This window comes from Chiloscyllium punctatum, chromosome 10, assembly GCF_047496795.1.
Source record: "Chiloscyllium punctatum isolate Juve2018m chromosome 10, sChiPun1.3, whole genome shotgun sequence".
In the NCBI taxonomy this organism is placed as follows: domain Eukaryota; kingdom Metazoa; phylum Chordata; class Chondrichthyes; order Orectolobiformes; family Hemiscylliidae; genus Chiloscyllium; species Chiloscyllium punctatum.
Window position 1 is genome coordinate 116,883,295 of NC_092748.1, and position 21,529 is coordinate 116,904,823.

The 21,529-nt window shown below is 46.5% G+C and overlaps 1 protein-coding gene across 1 annotated transcript in view; it reads right to left on the reverse strand.

The window, feature by feature from the left end:
* LOC140482483 (1-phosphatidylinositol 4,5-bisphosphate phosphodiesterase delta-4-like) overlaps positions 1–21,529 on the reverse strand; it is a 157,283-nt gene that overhangs the window by 71,606 nt on the left and 64,148 nt on the right. Inside the window, exon 3 of the mRNA XM_072580015.1 lies at positions 4,271–4,429. Within this exon, the coding sequence (XP_072436116.1) occupies positions 4,271–4,429 (159 nt within the window). The remainder of the gene's footprint in view (positions 1–4,270; positions 4,430–21,529) is intronic.

Consider the following 21,529-nt stretch of genomic DNA (forward strand, 5'->3'; position numbering starts at 1 on the left):
CCCCTCACTGTCTCCCCTCCCTTACCATCTCCCCCCCTCACTGCCCCCCCTTCACTGTCTCTCCCTCACTGTCTCCCCCTCACTGTCTCCCCCTCACTGTCTCTCCCTTCCCTCACTGTCTCTCCACCCTCACTGTCTCCCCCTCACTGTCTCTCCATTCCCTCACTGTCTCCCCGCCCTCACTGTCTCCCCACCCTCACTGTCTCCCCCTCACTGTTGCCCCCCCTCACTGCCTCCCCCTTACTGTCTTCCCCCTCGCTGTCTCTCCATTCCCTCACTGTCTCCCCCCCTCACTGTCTCCCCACCCTCACTGTCTCCCCCTCACTGTTGCCCCCCCTCACTGCCTCCCCCTTACTGTCTTCCCCCTCGCTGTCTCTCCATTCCCTCACTGTCTCCCGACCCTCACTGTCTCCCCCTCACTGTTGCCCCCCCTCACTCCCTCCCGCTTCCTGTCTTCCCCCTCGCTGTCTCTCCCTTCCCTCACTGTCTCCCCGTCACAGTCTCCCTCTCACTATCTTCCCACCCTCACACCGTCACTGTCTCCCCCTCCCTTCTCTCCCTTCCCTCACTGTCTCCCTCACTGTCTCCCCACCCTCACTGTCCCCCCTTCACTGTCTCCCCACCCTCACTGTCTCCCCCTCTCACTGTCTCCCCCTCACTGTCTCCCCGCCCTCACTGTCTCCCCCTCACTGTTGCCCCCCTCACTGCCTCCCCCTTACTGTCTTCCCCCTCGCTGTCTCTCCCTTCCCTCACTGTCTCCCCGTCACTGTCTCCCTCTCACTGTCTCTCCCCCTCACTGTCTCCCCGCCCTCACTATCTCCCCTCCCTCACTGTCTCCCCCCTCACTGTTGCCTCCCTCACTGTCTCCCCCTTCCCTCACTGTCTCCCCCCTCACTGTTGCCCCCCTTCACTGCCTCCCCCTCCCTCACTGTCGCCCCGTCACTGTGACTCCCCTTGCCTTCACTGTCCTCCCCCCTGTGTTCCCTCCTCCCTCACTGTCTCCCCCTCACTGTGTTCCCGTCCCTCACTGTCTACCCTCTTCACTGTCCTCTCTCACTGTCTCTCCTCCCAGTGTCTCCTCCCCTTCATTATCTGCCCCTCCCTCATTGTACCCCCACTCTCTCACTGCCCACCCCTTCCTTCACACTCTGTCCAACTCTCCTGCCCTCCCCCTCCTCATCTCACACCCTCTCTCTTTCTCTACCCCTTTTTTCCCATTCTCTCATCCCTCTCTTTCTCAAGACCCTCCCTCTCTCCTCGCTCCCTCTCCCCCCCCCTCCCCCCCCCCCACATTCTCTCCCCAGTCCCTCTCTCTATCTGCCCTCTCTCCCTCTATCTCTCGACCTTTCACTTCTCATCACAAAGCGATGAGTCCAGATGGTGTCCCTGGCTGAGCACTCAGACTCCAGTCTCCCAGCCTGCCTCGATCCCCTACATTTATCCGCCCGATGTAATGAGTCCACAGCGGACGCCATTTTCCTAGCTCTGCACTCATCCCTGGAACATCTGGACAACAAGGGCACCTACGTCAGACTCCTGCTCATTGACTACAGCTCCACCTTTAACACCATTATTCCCCCTAGACTGATCTCAAAACTCTGTGACCTTGGTCTCGGCTCCACCCTCTGCACCTGGATCCTCAGCTTCCTGACCCACAGACCGCAATCAGTGAAGATCGACAACACCATCTCCACAATAACACGCAACACTGGAGTCCCCCAGGGATGCATCCTCAGCACCCTACTGTACTCGCTGTGCACCCACAACTGTGTGGCCACATTCCATATGAACACCATCTCTAGGTTCACTGATGACCCCATCGTAGTTGGACAGATATCTAACAATGACAAGTCAAAATACAGAAGGGATATCGAAGGCTTGATGACGTGGAAGCAAAGAAGCAAAGAGGTTCTTCTGCAGCTGCACAGGGCCCTGGTGAGTCCACACCTGGAGTATTGCGTGCAGTTCTGGTCTCCAAATTTGAGGAAAGACATTCTGGCTATTGAGGGAGTGCAGCGTAGGTTCACGAGGTCAATTCCTGGAGTGGCGGGATTACCTTACACTGAAAGACTGGAGCAACTGGGCTTGTATACCCTTGAGTTTCGAAGACTGAGAGGGGATCTGATTGAGACATATAAGATTATTAAAGGATTAGACACTCTGGAGGCAGGAAACATGTTTCCGCTGATGGGTGAGTGCAGAACCAGAGGACACAGCTTAAAAATATGGAGTAGACCATTTAGGACAGAGATGAGGAGAAACTTCTTCACCCAGAGAGTGGTGGGTGTGTGGAATGCTCTGCCCCAGAGGGCAGTGGAGGCCCAGTCTCTGGATTCATTTAAGAAAGAGTTGGATAGAGCTCTCAAGGATATTGGAATCAAGGGTTATGGAGATAAGGCAGGAACAGGATACTGATTAAGGATGATCAGCCATGATCATATTGAATGGTGGTGCAGGCTCGAAGGGCAGAATGGCCTACTCCTGCACCTATTGTCTATTGTCTATTGTCTATTGTCTATTGTGGTGCGATGAGACCAACCTCTCTCAGCGTCAGCAAAACAAAATAACTGCTCGTCACCTTCAGAAAGAAAGGAGGGGAACACGCACACCGCACCGCGCCATCTACACCGACGGAACTGAGGTTGAGAGGGTGATGAGTGTCAAATTCCTTGGAGTGATGATTTCGACAGTCTGTCCTGGACTTCCTGTGTAGATACAATGGTGAAGAAGCACAACAATGCCTCTTCTTTCTCAGGCGGCTTAGGAAATTTGGTACATCCGTATGGACCCTCATCAACTGCTACAGATTCACCATAGAAAGCATACTGTCCAAGTGCATAACTGCCTGGTATGGCAACTGCTCTGCCCAGGACCATAAGAAACTACAGAAGGTTGTGTACCATGACAGAAGCCAACCTCCCATCCATGGACTCCATTTACACGGCCTGTTGCTGCAGAAAGACAACCAACATCATCAAAGATCCATCCCACCCTGGTAATGCTGTCCTCTAACCTTTCCTGTCAAACAGAGGAGTCAAAAGTTTGAACAAACGCACCAACATGTTCAAGAACAGCTTCTTCCCTTCCATTACTAGACTGATGGATGGACTCTCTAACTTCAAATAATGTTGATCTTGTTAATGTTGATCTTGCTTTGCACATCTCCTGGACAGTGTATCCTCCCTCTGACTAAACACCCTATAATGTACATGTCCTTGCTTGCTATGATCTGCCTGTACTGCTCACAAACATATGTCAATATATCAAATCAATCCTTTTCTCTTTCCATGTCTTCCCTCCTCTCCACTCACTTTCTTCCTCACTCTCTCTTTATCCCATCTTCTCCTGTCTTTCTATCCTTGCTCTCTCAGTGGGTCTCAGCCTGGTCTCTCAGTGGGTCTCAGCCTGGTCTCTCAGTGGGTCTCAGCCTGGTCTCTCAGTGGGTCTCAGCCTGGTCTCTCAGTGGGTCTCAGCCTGGTCTCTCAGTGGGTCTCAGCCAGGTCTCAGCAGTTCATGATGGGTCTTGGCCTGTTCTCTTGGCAGCTCATGGCGGTGTCTTGGCTCAGTGTGCGAGTGGATCCTGCCCGGGCATATTCCCAAGACACTGGAGGAGATCGGAGAGGGGGCAGTTTCAGCAGCAGCAATGGTATCTGTGGGAGGCAGCTGCTTTGAGAATAGGTAGCTGAGGTCTCCCAGAGAGTGAGATCAACAGGGGACTCATCAAAGACAGATGAACATTTTAACTTATTCCTTTATTTTCTTTGTTTAAACTACTAAAGACTTTAATGTTAACTATGACCTTATTTCTTTATTTTTCTGCTATTCCATGAAGTAATGCTTAACTTTTTAACTCTCATTTCTCTTATGACTTTGTACTTATGTTGTTTGAACCGAGATACCTTGATATCTAAGATGGCGCCGTGTGTGACGATATTAAACACTTTTCACTGAACAGTTCACTCTGCTACAATGTGACAGCAGTGTTCCTCTGTGACCCTGCACTATAGAAAATCACTTTACCTGTTCAGTAGAAAGTTTGTGTTATCCAAACAATCTCCAAAACTCATCAATTGCATTACAGCCAATTCACGCGGACGGAACACAGGTTATAGCAGAGTGACCTGTACTCCTGTACTTGAGAACACGTGACAATAGACTCTAAAATCTAAAATCTCCTTGTTTCCTCTAATTCTCCCCCCTTCTCCCTCTCCAGCACTCCCATCCCTGTTCCTCTCTCTCGTCCCTGTTCCCCCTCCCAGTTCCTACTTACAGGTAGATTTAGGGTTCCCGGTTTTTTTCGATTTGTACCAGATGCTCATGCAGTCATCCTGCAGTTTGAAATATCGTTGCCGTTTCCAGTTCCTGGATTTGACTTTCCTCATCAGTGAGCCCACCAGCATTGACTGGAGGTTCTCATCGACCTGGAGACCTGCAGCGAGAGAGCAGACCGAGCACAGGGTAAGGTGCCTGGGGATCAGAGACAGGTCTCGCATCGTGTCCCTTGGTCAACCCCTCTCTTCCTTCACCCCCTCTGGGACTAGCAAGCCCCTTGAGCAAGTGTTGAGCGAGTTACTCCACTCACTGTCTGTTCAACACTTCACCAGTTAACCAATGGATGTTTAGAGATATAGAGTCACAAAGCATGGAAACAGACCCTTCGGTCCAACCCGTCCACGCCGACCAGATATCCCAACCCAATCTAGTCCCACCTGCCAGTACCTGGCCCATATCCCTCCAAACCCTTCCTATTCATATACCCATCCAAATGCCTCTTAAATGTTGCAGTTGTACCAGCCTCCTCTAGCTGCTCATTCCATACACGTACCACCCTCTGTGTGAAACAGTTGCCCCTTAGGTCCCTTTTATATCTTTCCCCTCTCACCCTAAACCTATATCCTCTAGTTTTGGATTCTCCCACCCCAGGGAAAAGACCTTGTCTATTCACCCTATTCATGTCCCTCATGATTTTATCAACCTCTATAAGGTCACCCCTCAGCCTCCAACACTCCAGGGAAAACAGCCCCAGCCTGTTCAGTCTCATGTTGACATTTAATACGGAAGGAATAGAGTAAAAAATAGGGAGATGTTGCTGTAACCATACAAGGCATTAGTGCGATCGTGTTTGGAGTCCTGTGTATATAGTGACATTGGAGACAGTTCATAGGAGGTTGAAGAGATTGATTCCAGAGATGGAGGGTTTATCTTATGAAAATACGTACAAGAAGATATTATTAAATTGGAGAAAGTTCATAAGACCCAAGATGTTACGAGGAATGGAGTACTAAGGAGGGGCTGGATAGGGTGGGAGTTTTTTCACTGAAGTGGAGGAGGTTTAGGGGTGACCTAATGGAGGTTCATAAAATCATGAGGGGTATAGATAAGGTGAATAGCAACTCTTTTCCCTAAAGTCGGGGAATCCAAAACAAGACAGCATAGGTTTAAGGTGATAGGAGAAAGATTTAACAGGGGCTTGAGAGGCAAATATTTCACACAGACGGTGGTTAGTATGTGCAATGAACTGCCAAAGGAAGTGGTACAGTTATACTGTTTAAAAAACATTTGGACAGGTTCATGGGTAGCAGAGGTATAGAGGGACATGGGCCAAACACAGAGGGACTAGTTTAGCTTGTGAAACTTGGTCAGCATGGGTGAGTTAGACTGAAGGGTGTGTTTGCATATTGTATGACTCCAAGTGATTGAGCAGGTTAGGTAGATTGAGCAGGTTAGACAGATTGAGCAGATTAGGCAGATTGAGCAGGTTAGACAGATTGAGCAGATTAGACGGATTGAGCAGATTAGGTAGATTGAGCAGGTTAGGCAGATTGAACAGGTTAGACAGATTGAGCAGGTTAGTTAGATTGAGCAGATTGAGCAGGTTAGGTAGATTGAACAGGTTAGACAGATTGAGCAGGTTAGGTAGATTGAGCAGATTAGGCAGATTGAACAGGTTAGACAGATTGAGCAGGTTAGTTAGATTGAGCAGATTAGGCAGATTGAGCAGGTTAGGTAGATTGAGCAGATTAGACGGATTGAGCAGGTTAGGTAGATTGAGCAGGTTAGGCAGATTGAACAGGTTAGACAGATTGAGCAGGTTAGTTAGATTGAGCAGATTGAGCAGGTTAGGTAGATTGAACAGGTTAGACAGATTGAGCAGGTTAGGTAGATTGAGCAGATTAGGCAGATTGAGCAGGTTAGACAGATTGAGCAGATTAGGCAGATTGAGCAGGTTAGGTAGATTGAGCAGGTTAGGCAGATTGAACAGGTTAGACAGATTGAGCAGGTTAGACAGATTGAACAGGTTAGACAAATTGAGCAGGTTAGGCAGATTGAACAGGTTAGGCAGATTGAGCAGATGAGACAGATTGAGCAGGTTAGGTAGATTGAACAGGTTAGACAGATTGAGCAGGTTAGGTAGATTGAACAGGTTAGACAGATTGAGCAGGTTAGGCAGATTGAGCAGGTTTGGCAGATACTCTCTGGAGTTGAGAAGAATGAGTGAAGATCTAACTGGGGTTGAGAAGATGCTAAAGAGGGTTGACCATAGACATAGAGAGGATGCTTCCTCATGTGGGACAATCTGGAACAAGAGGTCATTGCTTTAGGATGGGGGGGAAGTAGATTTAAAACAGAGATTGGGAGGAATGGTTTCTCTGAAAGGGTAATAAATCTGTGGAATTTACTCCCTCAGAGTCTGGTGGATGCTGGCACATTGAGTAAATTTAAGGAGATGAAGAGATTTTTACTGAGTAACGGGTTGGAGGGTTATGGAGAGCGGGTGGGAAAGTGGAGTCGAGGCCAAGATGAGATCATCCACGATCATATTAAATGGTGGAGCAGGCTTGAGGGGCTGAATGGCCTCCACCTGTTCCTAGTTCTTACGTTCTCAGAGAGTGAATACTAACAAGCTATTCAACCTGGAAAGCCAGCACACTTGCTATCGATATACACTCGCGTTCCACTGTGAAAGGGGTCACTCGATAAAGATCAGGAGCAGGAACCCTCTCTAACCCCGTGTCATTTCCTGCTGTGAGGATCCTACAGTCTTTGACCAGGGGCTGTGAGGAAACTCACTCAACAACAATTACACTGAGCTGTCAGGGCATCGTCTTCAGGATACCCCGCTCCCTCTGCACACACACGACTCGAGAGGATTCACTGCTCTCTGCTGCCTGCTCCCCCATCACAGTATTTATCTTTTCTACATTAAACCCAGCAACGGCAAAATGTGGAATTCATCCACACCCCACCCCTCCCCAAAACATCTCTCAGTGCTTCTGCTCAATTGAAGCTTTCAAGACATAGATGGTCTGGTGTCTATGGGGACTGATTTCTGAGGGCATTGATTTCAATGGAGTCTAATGTCTGAGGTGACTGATTTAAATGGGGACTAATTTCTGTGGGGATTGATTTCTGTTGACACAGATTTCTGCAGGGACTGATTTCTGTGGGAAATGATGTCTGTGGAGATTGACTTCGAAGGGGGCTGATTTCAAGGGGGGTGATTTCAATGGGAACTGATTTCAGTGGGGACAGACTTCTGAAGGGACTGACTTCTGTGGGGCACTGATTTCTGCAGGAACTGATTTTTGTGGGGACTGATTTCTAAAGGGACTGATTTTTGAAGGGATTGATTCCAATGGAGACTGATTTCCGAGGGGGCTGATTTCAATGGGGACTGATTTCAGTGGGGACTGATTTCTGATGGTTCTATTATCTGAAGGGTCTGATTTCTGCATGGAGAGATTTCAATGGGGACTGATTTCTGAGGTCTCCGATTTCTGCAGGGATTGATTTATCTGGGGATTGATTTCTGCAGGGACTGATTTCAATGGGAACTGATTACTGAGGGGACTGATTTCAGTGGGACTGATTTTAATGGGTACTGATTTCAGTGGAGACTGATTTCAATGGGGATTGATTTCAGTGGTGACTGATTTCTGATGATTTTGATTTCTGATGGTTCTGATTTCTATGGGGTCTGATTTCTGAATGGACAGATTTCAATGGGGACTGATTTCTGAGATCTCTGATTTCTGCAAGGACTGATTTCTGCAGGGATTGATTTCAGCAAGGACTAATTTCAATGGGGACTGATGTCAGTAAGGACTGATTTTAATGGGAACTGATTTGTGAAGGGACTGATTTCTGAGGGGACTAGTTTCTGAAGTGACTGATTTTAGTGGTGATTGATTTCAGTGGGGACTGATTTCAGTCAGGACTGATTTCAGTGTAGGTTGATTTTTGGTGGCTATTGATTTCAATGGGGACTGATTACTGAGGGGGCTGATTTTTGCAGGCACTGATTACTGTGACCACTGATTTCTGCAGGGACCTATTTCTCTGGGCACTGATTTTATTGGGACCTATTTCTGTGGGCACTAATTTCTGCAGGGACTGTTTTCTGAAAGGACTGATTTCAGTGGGAGTGTTCACTGAGGGGACTAATTATGGTTGGCACTGAACTCTGTGGGGACTCATTTCTGAGGAGACAGATTTCTGAGGAGACAGATTTCTGAGGGGACAGATTTCTGAGGAAACTGATTTCAGTGGGGACTGATTTCATTTGGAACTGATTTCTGAAGTGATACGTTTCTGCTGGGACTGATTTCTGAAGAGAGTGATTTCAGTGGGGACTGACTTCAGTGGAGACTGATTTCTGAAGGGACTTATTACTGAGTACTCTGATTGCAATGGGGTCTGATTTAAGTGGGGATTGATTTCTGAAGGGATTGATCTCTGAGGGGACTGATTTCTGAGGGGACTGATTTCTGCAGGGATGGATTGCAAAGAGGATTGATTTTAATGGGCACTGATTTCTGTAGGGACTGATTTCAATTGAAACTGATTTCTGAAGGAACGGACTTCAGAGGGGACTTCTTAAGAGACTGATTTTAGTGGTGACTGATTTCAGTAGGGACTGATTTCAGTGGGGATTGATTTCAGTGGGGAAGGATCTCAATGGGGACAGTTTTGAGTGAGGACTGGTTTATGAGGGGATTGATTTCAGTGGGGTCTGATTTCTGGTAAGACTGATTTCTGCAGGGATGATTTCTACGGGACTGGTTTCAGTGGGGACTGGTTTCAGCAGGTACTGGTTTCAGTGGGGATTGATTTCAGTCACGATTGACTTCAGTGGGGACTGATTTCTGAAGGGACTGATTTCTAAGGTGACTGATTTCTATGGGAACTGATTTCTGTGTGAACAGATTTCAATGGGGACTGTGTTTGGGGGGTACTGCCTTCAATGGGGACTAGGTTCATTACTGCATGGACTGATTTCAATTTGCATGGAGCTGCAGGAGATGGAGGAGATACTAAATAAGTATTTTGCATCAGTATTCACTGTGAAGAAGGACATGGAAGATATAGAAAGTGGGAACTTGGATGGTGACATCTTGAAAAATGTCCAGATTACAGAGGAGGAAGTGCTGGATGTCTTGAAATGTGTAAAGGTGGATAAATCCCCAGGACCTGATCAGGTGTACCCTAGAACTCTGTGGGAAGCTAGAGAAGTGATTGCTGGGCCTCTTGCTGAGATATTTGCATCACTGATAGTCTCAGGAGAGGTGCTGGAAGACTGGAGGTTTGCTAATGTGGTGCCACTGTTTAAGAAGGGCGGTAAGGACAAGCCAGGGATCTGTAGACCAGTGAGCCTGACCTCGGTGGTGGGCAAGCTGTTGGAGGGAATCCTGAGGGACAGGATGTACATGCATTTGGAAAGGCAAGGACTGATTAGGGATAGTCAACATGACTTTGTGTGTGGGAAATCATGTCTCACAAACTTGATTGAGTTTTTTTGAGGAAGTAACACAGAGGATTGATGAGGGCTGGGCAGTGAATGTGATCTATATGGACTTTAGTAAGGCATTCGACAAGGTTCCCCATGGGAGACTGATTAGCTAGGTTAGATCTCACAGAATACAGGGAGAACTAGCCATTTGGATACAGAACTGGTTCAAAGGTAGAAGACAGAGGGTGGTGGTGGAGGGTTGTTTTTCAGACTGGAGGCCTGTGACCAGTGGAGTGCCACAAGGATCGGTGGGTCCTCTACTTTTTGTCATTTACATAATTGATTTGGATATGATCATAAGAGGTACAGTTAGTAAGTTTGCAGATGACACCAAAATTGGAAGTGTGGTGAACAGCAAAGAAGGTTACCTGAGATTACAACAGGATGTTGACCAGATGGGCCAATGGGCTGAGAAGTGGCAGATGGAGTTTAATTCAGATAAATGTGAGGTGCTGCATTTTGGGAAAACAAATCAATGCAGGACTTATACACTTAATGATAAAGTCCTAGGGAGTGTTGCTGAACAAAGAGACCTTGGAGTGCAGGTTCATAGCTCCTTGAAAGTGGAGTCACAGGTAGATAGGATAGTGAAGAAGGCGTTTGGTATGCTTTCCTTTATTGGTCAGAGTATTGAGTATAGCAGTTGGGAGGAAATGGGTTATTGGGAGGACATTGGTTAGGCCACTTTTAGAATATTGCATGAAATTCTAGTCTCCTTCCTGTCAGAAGAATGTTGTGAAACTTGAAAGGGTTCCGAAAAGATTTACAAGGATGTTGCCAGGGTTGGAGAGTTTGAGCTATAGGGAGAGGCTGAATAGGCTGGGGCTGTTTTCCCTGGAGCGTCAGAGGCTGAGGGGTGACCTTATAGAGGTTTATAAAATCATGAAGGGCATGGATAGAGTAAACAGACAAATTCTTTTCCCTGGGGTGGGGAAGTCCAGAACTAGAGGGCATAGGTTTAGGGTGAGAGGGGAAAGATATAAAAGAGACCTAAGGGGCAACTTTTTCACACAGAGGGTGGTATGTGTATGGAATGAGCTACCAGAGGAAGTGGTAGAGGCTGGTACATTTGCAACATGTAAAAGGCATCTGGATGGGTATATGAATAGGAAGGGTTTAGAGAGATATGGGTCAAGTGCTGACAAATGGGATTAGATTGGGTTGGGATATCTGGTCAGCATGTTCAAGTTGGATCAAAGGGTATGTTTCCATGCATTACATCTCTATGACTATGACTCTATTTGGGACTGATTTTGAGGGGACTGATTTCTGTTGGCATTGATTGCTGTGGGTACTGATTTCTGCAGGGACTGATTGCTCTTAGCATTGATTTCAGTGGGGACTGATTTCAGGTGGAACTGATTCAGTGAGGACTGGTTTCAATGGGGACTGATTTTAATGGGGACTCATTTCAATGGGGACTGATTTCAGTGGGAACTGATTGTAGAGGGTGCGATTTCAATGGAGACAGATTTCAGTGGGGACAGATTTCTGAAAGGACTGATTTCAGTCAGAACTGATTTCAATGGGGAATTATTTATGCAGGAACTGAGTTCACTGGGGACTGATTTCAGAGGGGATTGATTTCAGTGGGGACTGATTTCATTTAGGACTGGTTTCAATGGGGACAGCTTTCAGTGAGGACTGATTTCTGAGCAAACTGATTTCAGTGGAGACTGATTTATGGTAGGACTGACTACTGCAGGGACAGATTTCTACAGGGACTGGTTTAGTGGGGATTGGTTTCAGCTGGGACTGGTTTCATTGGAGACTGATTTCAGTTGGGACTGATTTCAGTGGGGACTGATTTCTGAGGTGACTGATTTCTGTGGGGACTGATTTTAATGAGGACTGATTTTTGAGGCTTCTGATTTCAATGGGGACTCATTATTGTGTAGACTGATCTTAATTGGGACTGATTTCTGAGGGGATTTATTTGTGTAGGCACTGATTGCTGTAGGCACTGAGTTTTGCAGGGATTGATTTCTCTGGCCCTGATTTCAATGGGGACTGATTTCTGTGGGTACTGATTTCTGCAGGACTGATTTCAGTGGGGAGTGGTTTCTGAGGGGACTACTTTCTGTTGGCACTGATTTCTGTGGGGGTTGATTTCTGAGGGGTCAAATTTCTGTGGGGACTGATTTCAGTGTGGATTGATTTCATTTGGAACTGATTTCTCAAGTCTCAGATTTCTGTAGGGACTGATTTCTGCAGAGACAGTTTTCTGAAGGTGCTGATTTCAATAGGGATGGACTCCAATGGAGACTGATTTCTGAAGGAACTAGTTCCTGGGGGGCTCTGCTTTCAATGGGGACTGGTTTCTTGGGGGATTGATTTCTGAAGGGTTTGCTTTCAATGGGAACTTATATCAATGGAGATTGATTTCTGAGGGGACAGTTTTCAGTGGGGATTGATTTCTGTTGGCACTGATTTCTGCAGGGAGTGATTTCAGTCAGGACTGATTTCTGGGGGACTGATACCCATGAGTACTGATTTCTGGTGGGAGTGATTTCAATGGGAACTGATTTCTGTTGGCACTGATTTCTGAGGTACTGATTTCAGTGGAGACTGATTTCTGAGGGGACTGATTTAAGTGGGGACTAATTTCAATTGCAACTGATTTCAGTGGGGACTAATCTTTGAAGGCTCTAACGTCAATGGGGTATGTTTCCAATGGGGACTGATTTCTGAAGGGACTAATTTCTGCAGGGACTGATTCCAATGAGGACAGATTTCTGAAAGGATTAATTTCAGTGGGGACAGAATTCAATAGGGATGAATTTCAGTGTGGATAGCTTTCAGTGGGGACAGATTTCAGTGCAGGCAGATTTCTAATTGGAATGGGTTCTGCAGGGACTGATTTCAGTGGGGACTGACTTCAGCAAGACTTATTTCTGAAGGGACTGATTTTTGAGGGCCCTGATTTCAATGGGGACTGATTTCAGTGGGGACTGGTTTCTGAACAAACTGAATTCTGAAGGGTCTGATTTCAATTGGGACTGAGCTCAATGGGGATTGACTACTAAGGGGACAGTTTTTATTGAGGACTGATTTCTGAAGGGACTGATTTCTGTTGGTACTAATTTCTGTTGGCATGGACTTTTGTAGGGACTGGTTTGGGTGAGAACTGATTTCTGAGGGGACTGACTTCTACAGGGACTGATTTCTGTGGTGACTGCTTTCAAGGAAGATAGATTGTACTGATTTCAGTGGGGACTATTTTTTGATTATACTGATTTCAGTGGGAATTGATTTCAATGTGGACTGATTTCAGTGGGTACTAATTTCAGTGGGGAATGATTTGTGAGGGGACTGATTTCTGCAGGGATGGATTTCACTGGGAACCATTTTCTGAGGTCTCTGATTCCTGTAGGGACTGATTTCTGTGGGAATCAATTTCTGCAGGGGCTAATTTCAAGGGGGACTGGTTACTGAGGGAAATGATTTCTGTGGGGGTTGATTTCTGATGGGTCTGTTTTCAATGGGGACTGATGTCAATGGAGATTGATTTCTGAGGGGACAGTTTTCAGTGGGCACTGATTTCTGTTGGCACTAATTTCCATTGGCACTAATTTCTGTTGGCACTGATTTCTGCAGGGACTAATATCCATGAGCACTGATTTCTGCAGGGACTGATTTCTGTTGGCACTGATTTCTGAGGGGAATGATTTCAGTGGTGACTGATTTCTGAGGTGACTGATTTAAGTGGGAACTGATTTCAATGGAGACTGATTTCAGTGGGGGACTGATATCTGAAGGCTCTGACTTCAATGGGGCATGTTTCCAATGGGGATTGATTTCTGAAGGGAGTGATTTCAATGGGGACTGGCTTAAATGCAGACTGATTTCTGAAGGGACTAATTTCTGCAGAGACTGATTTCAATGGGGACAGATTTCTGAAAGCACTGATTTTAGTGTGGACTGATTTCAATAGGGATGGATTTCAGCACAGACGGATTTCAGTGAGCACAGATTTCTGACTGGAATTGGTTCTGTTGGGACTGATTTCATAAAGTCTGATTTCTGTGAGGACTGATTTCTGTGGGGACTGCTTTCTGCGGGGACTGATTCCTGAAGGGTCGGATTTCTTCAGGGAAGGATTTAATGGGGACTGATTTCTGGGGTATCTGGTTTCTGCAGGGACTGATCTCTGTGGTCATTGATTTCTGAAGGGACTGATTTCTGAGGGCTCTGATTTCAATGGGGACTGATTTCAGTGGAACTGGTTTCTGATCAAATTGATTTCTGAAGGGACCGATTTTAAGGGGGACTGATTTCTGTTGGCACTTATTCCTGAGGGGACTGATTTCAGTGGGGACTGACTTTTGAGGGGATTCATTCCTGAGGGGACTGATTTCTAAACTGATTTCCAAAGGGACTGATTTCAGTGGGAAGTGATTTTAATGGGGACTGATTTCAGTGGGGACTGATTATTGAAAGGTCTGATTTCAATGGGGATTATAGAACATAGAACATAGAAAAACACAGCGCAGTACAGGCCCTTTGGCCCTCGATGTTGCGCTAATCCAAGCCCACCTAACCTACACTAGCCCACTATCCTCCATATTCTGGATTAGTGGTGCTGGAAGAGCACAGCAGTTCAGGCAGCATCCAAGGAGCTTCGAAATTGACGTTTCGGGAAAAGCCCTTCATCAGGAATAAAGGCAGTGAGCCTGAAGCATGGAGAGATAAGCTAGAGGAGGGTGTGGGTGGGGAGAAAGTAGCATAGAGTACAATGGGTGAGTGGGGGAGGGGATGAAGGTGATAGGTCAAGGAGGAGAGGGTTGAGTGGATAGGTGAAAAGGAGATAGGCAGGTAGGACAAGTCCGGACAAGTCAAGGGGACAGTTACTGAGCTGGAAGTTTAGAACTAGGGTGAGGTGGGGGAAGGGGAAAATGAGGAAACTGTTGAAGTCCACATTGATGCCTTGAGGTTGAAGTGTTCCGAGGCGGAAGATGAGGCGTTCTTCCTCCAGGCGTCTGGTGGTGAGGGAGTGGCGGTGAAGGAGGCCCAGGACCTCCATGTCCTCAGCAGAGTGGGAGGGGGAGTTGAAATGTTGGGCCTCGGGGCAGTGTGGTTGATTGGTGCGGGTGTCCCGGAGATGTTCCCTAAAGCGCTCTGCTAGGAGGCGCCCAGTCTCCCCAATGTAGAGGAGACCGCATCGGGAGCAACGGATACAATAAATGATATTAGTGGATGTGCAAGTAAAACTTTGATGGATGTGGAAGGCTCCTTTAGGGCTTTGGATAGAGGTGACGAAGGAGGTGTGGGCGCAGGTTTTACAGTTCCTGCGGTGGCAGGGGAAAGTGCCAGGATGGGAGGGTGGGTTGTAGGGGGGCGTGGACCTGACCAGGTAGTCGCGGAGGGAACGGTCTTTGCGGAAGGTGGAAAGGGGTGGGGAGGGAAATATATCCCTGGTGGTGGGGTCTGTTCGGAGGTGGCGGAAATGTTGGCGGATGATTTGGTTTATGCGAAGGTTGGTAGGGTGGAAGGTGAGCACCAGGGGCGTTCTGTCCTTGTTACGGTTGGAGGGGTGGGGTCTGAGGGCGGAGGTGGGGGATGTAGACGAGATGCGTTGGAGGGCATCTTTAACCACGTGGGAAGGGAAATTGCGGTCTCTAAAGAAGGAGGCCATCTGGTGTGTTCTGTGGTGGAACTGGTCCTCCTGGGAGCAGATCCGGCGGAGGCGGAGGAATTGGGAATACGGGATGGCATTTTTGGAAGAGGTAGGGTGGGAAGAGTGTAATCCAGGTAGCTGTGGGTCCTCCATATGCTTGTCCAATGCCCGTTTCAATGCCCATAAAAAGGGAGAGTCCACCACTGATACTGGCAGGGCATTCCATGAACACACGACTCGTTGAGTAAAGAATCTACCCCTAACATCTGTCCTATACCTACCATCCCTTAATTTAAAGCTATGCCCCCTCGTAATAGCTGACTCCATACATGGAAAAAGGTTCTCATGGTCAACCCTATCTAAACCCCTAATCATCTTGTACACCTCTATCAAGTCACCCCTAAACCTTCTTTTCTCCAATGAAAACAGCCCCAAGTGCCTCAGCCTTTCCTCATATGATCTTCCTACCATACCAGGCAACATCCTGGTAAACTTCCTCTGCACCCGTTCCAGTGCCTCCACATCCTTCCTATAGTATGGTGACCAAAACTGCACACAATATTCCAGATGTGGCCGCACCAGAGTCTTATACAACTGCAAAATGACCTCAGGACTCCGGAACTCAATTCCTCTACCAATAAAAGCCAGTACGCCATATGCCTTCTTCACCGCACTATTTACCTGGGTGGCAACTTTCAGAGACCTGTGTACATGGACACCAAGATCCCTCTGCTCATCCACACTACCAAGTATCCGACCATTAGCCCAGTACCCCATCTTTTTGTTTCTCATACCAAAGTGATCACCTCACACTTACCCACATTGAACTCCATTTGCCACCTTTCTGCCCAGCTCTGCAGCTTATCTATATCCCGCTGTAACCTGCCACATCCTTCCTCACTGTCAACAACTCCACCGACTTTCGTATCATCCGCAAACTTGCTCACCCAACCTTCTAGCCCCTTCCTTCAGGTCATTTATAAAAATGACAAACAGCAATGGTCCCAAAACAGATCCTTGCGGAACACCGCTAGTAACATTGTTTCCAATGGGGACTGATTTCTGAAGGGAGTGATTTCAATAGGGATGGATTTTGGTGCAGATGGATTTCAGTGGGGACAAATTTCAGTGGAGACAGATTTCTGGTTGGACTGGGTCCTGCAGGCACTGATTTCTGAGAGGATTAATTTCTGTAGGGACTGATTTCTGATGGCTCTGATTTCAATGGGGACAGACTTCAGTGAGTATTGATTTCTGAGGGACTGATTTCAGTGGGTACTGATTACTGAAGTAACTGTTTTATGTGGGGACTGAATTCTGCAAGAACTGATTTCAGTGGGGACTAAATTCAGTGGGAACTGACTTTTGATGATACTGATTTCAGTGGTGACTGATTTCAATGTGGACTGATTTCAGTGGACAGCAGTCTCTGGTTTCTGCAGGGATTGATTTCTACAGGGCCTAATGTCAATGGGGATTGATTTCAGTGGGGACTGATTCAGTCGGCACAAATGATTTCGGGAAGAAGAGGAGGAACATACTACAGCTGTAGTATGGAGCTAGGAAGAAGGCTGAAAAGGTGGATATCTCCGGTTTGCTTCCAGTTCCTCGGGCTGGTGTGGCCAGAAACAGGGAGATAATGAACTTGAACGTGTGGTTGGGGAACTGGTGCAGGAAGCAAGGATTTAAGTTCTTGGATCACTGGGGTAAGCATAAATTCTACAAGAGAGACGGTTTGCACCTTAATAGGTTAGGGACCAGCATTCTGGCAGACAGGTTTTCTACTGCAACACAGCTACATTTAAACTAAGTAGCGGGGGGGGAGGGGACAAACTGGATGTTTAAAAAGGAAATTGAAGGGAAAGTTAGAACAAGAGAAGTCAAGAAAGACAACTGTATCAATGAGGCAGAAAACTTGGAAAGGGATCATGCTGTAAGGTTGAGTGAAATAGGGGTTGATGGGAAGGGTGAGGGCAGTAACAAATTTAAAAATACTATACATGAATACACGAAGCATTAGACATAAGATGGATGAGCTTGAGGCTCTTTTGGAAATTGGCAGATACGATATTGTGGGGATAACTGAGATGTGGCTTCAAGTGGACAGGGCCTGGGAAATGAATATTCAAGGCTACACGTGCTATCGTAAGGACAGACTGACGGGCAGAGGGGGTGGGGTGGCCTTGTTGGTAAGGGAGGATATTCAGTCCCTTGCGTGGGGGGACCTAGAATCAGGGGATGTAGAGTCAGTGTGGATAGAGCTGAGAAATACTAAGGGTAAAAAGACCCTCATGGGAGTCATCTACAGGCCCCCAAACAGTAGTCTGGATGTCGGATGTAAGTTGAATCAGGAGCTGAAATTGGCCTGTCACAAAGATGTTACTACAGTTGTTATGGGGGATTTTAACATGCAGGTAGACTGGGAGAATCAGGATGGTATTAGACCTCAAGAAAGAGACTTTGTGGAGTGCCTCAGAGATGGATTCTTAGAGCAGCTGGTGCTGGAGCCGACCAGGGAGAAGGCAATTCTGGATCTGGTGTTGTGTAACGAACCAGAATTGGTCAGAGACCTTGAAGTGAAGGAGCCATTGGGAAGTAGTGACCACAATACATTAAGCTTCAATCTGCAATTTGAGAGGGAGAGGGTACAGTTGGAAGTGACAGTACTTCTGTTGAATAAAGGGAACTATGGAGCTATGAGGGAGGAGCTGGCCAAAGTTCAATGGTGCAATACCTTAGCAGGGATGACCGTGGAGGAATAATGGCAGATATTTCTGTGTATAATGCAGAAGTTGCAGGATCAGTTCATTCCTAAAAGGAAGAAAGATCCCAGGAGGAGGCATGGGTGGCCGTGGCTGATGAGGGAAGTTAAGAAACATATAAAGTTAAAAGAGAAAAAGTATAACATAGCAAAGATAAGTGGGAAAACTGAGGACTGGGAAGCTTTTAAAGAGCAACAGAGGATTACTAAGAAGGAAATACGCAGAGAAAAAATGAGGTACGAAGGTAAACTGGCCAACAATATAAAGGAGGATAGTAAAAGCTTTTTTAGGTACGTGCAAGGCAAAAAAATGGTTAGGACTAAAATTGGGCCCTTGAAGACAGAAACAGGGGAATATATTACGGGGAACAAAGAAATGGCAGAAGAATTAAATCTGTGTTCACTGGGGAAGACACAAGCAATCTCCCTGAGGTAACAGTGGCTGAAGGACCTGAACTTACTGGAATTTATATTTGCCAGGATTTGGTGTTGGAGAGACTGTTAGGTCTGAAGGTTGATAAGTCTCCGGGGCCTGATGGTCTACATCCCAGGGTACTGAAGGAGGTGGCTCGGGAAATCGTGGATGCGTTGGTGATTATTTTCCAGAGTTCGATAGATTTGGGGTCGGTTCCTTAGGATTGGAGGGGGGCTAATGTTATACCACTTTTTAAGAAAGGTGGGAGAGAGAAAGCAGGAAATTATAGACCAGTTAGTCTGACCTCAGTGGTGGGAAAGATGTTGGAGTCTATTATAAAGGATGAAATTACAGCACATCTGGATAGTAGTAACAGGATAGGACAGAGTCAGCATGGATTTATGAAGGGGAAATCGTGCTTGACTAATCTTCTGGAATTTTTTGAGGATGTAACTCTGAAGATGGACGAGGGAGATCCAGTAGATGTAGTGTACCTGGACTTTCAGAAAGCTTTTGATAAAGTCCCACATAGGAGATTAGTGAGTAAAATTAGGGCACATGGTATTGGGGGAAAAGTACTAAATTGGATTGAAAATTGATTGGCTGTTGGAAACAAAGGGTAGAGATAAACGGCTCCATTTCGGAATGGCAGGCAGTGACCAGTGGGGTACCGCAGGGATCCGTGCTGGGACCGCAGTTTTTTACAATATATATTAATGATGGTATCAGCAATAACATTAGCAAATTTGCTGATGATACAAAGCTGGGTGGCAGGGTGAAATGTGAGGAGGATGTTAGGAGATTACAGGGTGACCTGGACAAGTTAGGTGAGTGGGCAGATGCATGGCAGATGTAGTTTAATGTGGATAAATGTATGGTTATCCACTTTGGTGGCAAGAACAGGAAGGCAGATTACTACCTCAATGGAATCAATTTAAGTAAAGGGGCAGTACAGAGAGATCTGGGTGTTCTTGTACACTAGTCAATGAAGATAAGCATGCAGGTACAGGAGCTAGTGAAGAAGGCTAATAGCATGCTGGCCTTCATAACAAGAGGGATTGAGTATAGAAGCAAAGAGGTTCTTCTGCAGCTGTACAGGGCCCTGGTGAGACCACACCTGGAGTACTGTGTGCAGTTCTGGTCTCCAAATTTGAGGAAAGACATTCTGGCTATTGAGGGAGTGCAGCGTAGGTTCACGAGGTCAATTCCTGGAATGGCAGGATTACCTTACATTGAAAGGCTGAAGCGACTGGGCTTGTATACCCTTGAGTTTAGAAGACTGAGAGGGGATCTGATTGAGACATATAAGATTATTAAAGGATTGGACACTCTGGAGGCAGGAAACATGTTTCTGCTGATGGGTGAGTCCCGAACCAGAGGACACAGCTTAAAAATATGGAGTAGACCATTTAGGACAGAGATGAGGAGAAACCTCTTCACCCAGAGAGTGGTGGCTGTGTGGAATGCTCTGCCCCAGAGGGCCGTGGAGGCCCAGTCTCTGGATTCATTTAAGAAAGACTTGGATAGAGCTCTCAAAGATAGTGGAATCAAGGGTTATGGAGATAAGGCAGAAAGAGGATACTGATTAGGAATGATCAGCTATGATCATATTGAATGGTGGTGCAGGCTCGAAGGGCTGAATGGCCTACTCCTGCACCTATTGTCTATTGTCTATTGATTTCAATGGAAACAGATTTCTGAAGGGATTGACTTCTTGGGGGACTGATTTCTGAGGGGACTAATTTCTAAAGGGACTGATTTTAGTGATGACTGATTTCAGTGGAGACTGATTTTTGGGAGGACTGATTTCAGTGGGGACAGATTTCAATGGGTACTGATTTCTGAAGGGACTGATTTCAATGGGAACTGATTTCTGAGGTCTCTGATTTCTGCCAGGAATTATTTCTGTCGGGATTGATTTCTGCAGGTTCTGATTTCAATTTGGACAGATTTCTGAAGGGACTGATTTCAATGGAGACTTATTTCTGAGGGAACTGATTTCAGTGGGGATTGATTTCAATGTGGACTGATTTCAGTGGGGACTGATTTTAATTGGGACTGTTTTCAATGTGGACTAATTTCTGAGGTCACTGATTTTTGTGGTGATTCAATGGGGAATTATTTCTGAATGGAATGATTTCTGTGGGGACTGATTTCTGAAGGGGCTATTTTTAATGATAGCTGATTTCAGTGGGGACTGATTTCTGAGGGGACTGATTTCAGTGAGGACTGATTTCAATGTGGACTGATTTCTGAGGTTTATGATTTCTGCAGGAACTGATTTCTCTGGGGAATGATTGTTGAGGGGACTGATTTTAATGGGAACTGATTTCTGCAAGAACTGAGATCTGTAGGAACTGATTTCTGCAGGGAGTGATTTTAGTGGGGACATATTTCACTGGGACTGATTTCAATGGGGACTGCTTTCAGTTGGGATTGATTTCTGCAGGGACTGAATTAATTAGGGACTGATTTCTGAGGTATCTGATTTCTGTAGGGACTGGTTTCTGTGGGGATTGATTTCAGTGGGGACTGATTTTAATAGGGACTAATTTCTGAGGGAAATGATTTCTGCAGGGACTGATTTCTGAAGGGACTAATTTCAGAGGGGATTGGTTTCCATAGGCACTGATTTCTGCAGGGACTGATTTCAATGAGGACTGAATTCTGTTGGCACCAATTTCAGTGGTGAATGAATTTTGAGGCAATTCATTTGAGGGGACTGATCTCTGAGCTGACTGGTTTCTGAAGGGGCAGATTACAGTAGGGAGTGATTTCAATGGGGACTGGTTTCAGTGGGGATTGATTTCATTGGGGACTGACTTCTGAAAGGTCTGATTTCAATGGGGACTGTTTTCAATGGGGACTGATTTCTGAAGGGAGTGATAGCAGTAGGCACAGATTTCAGGGGACAAATTTCAGTGGAGGCGATTTCTGATTGGACTG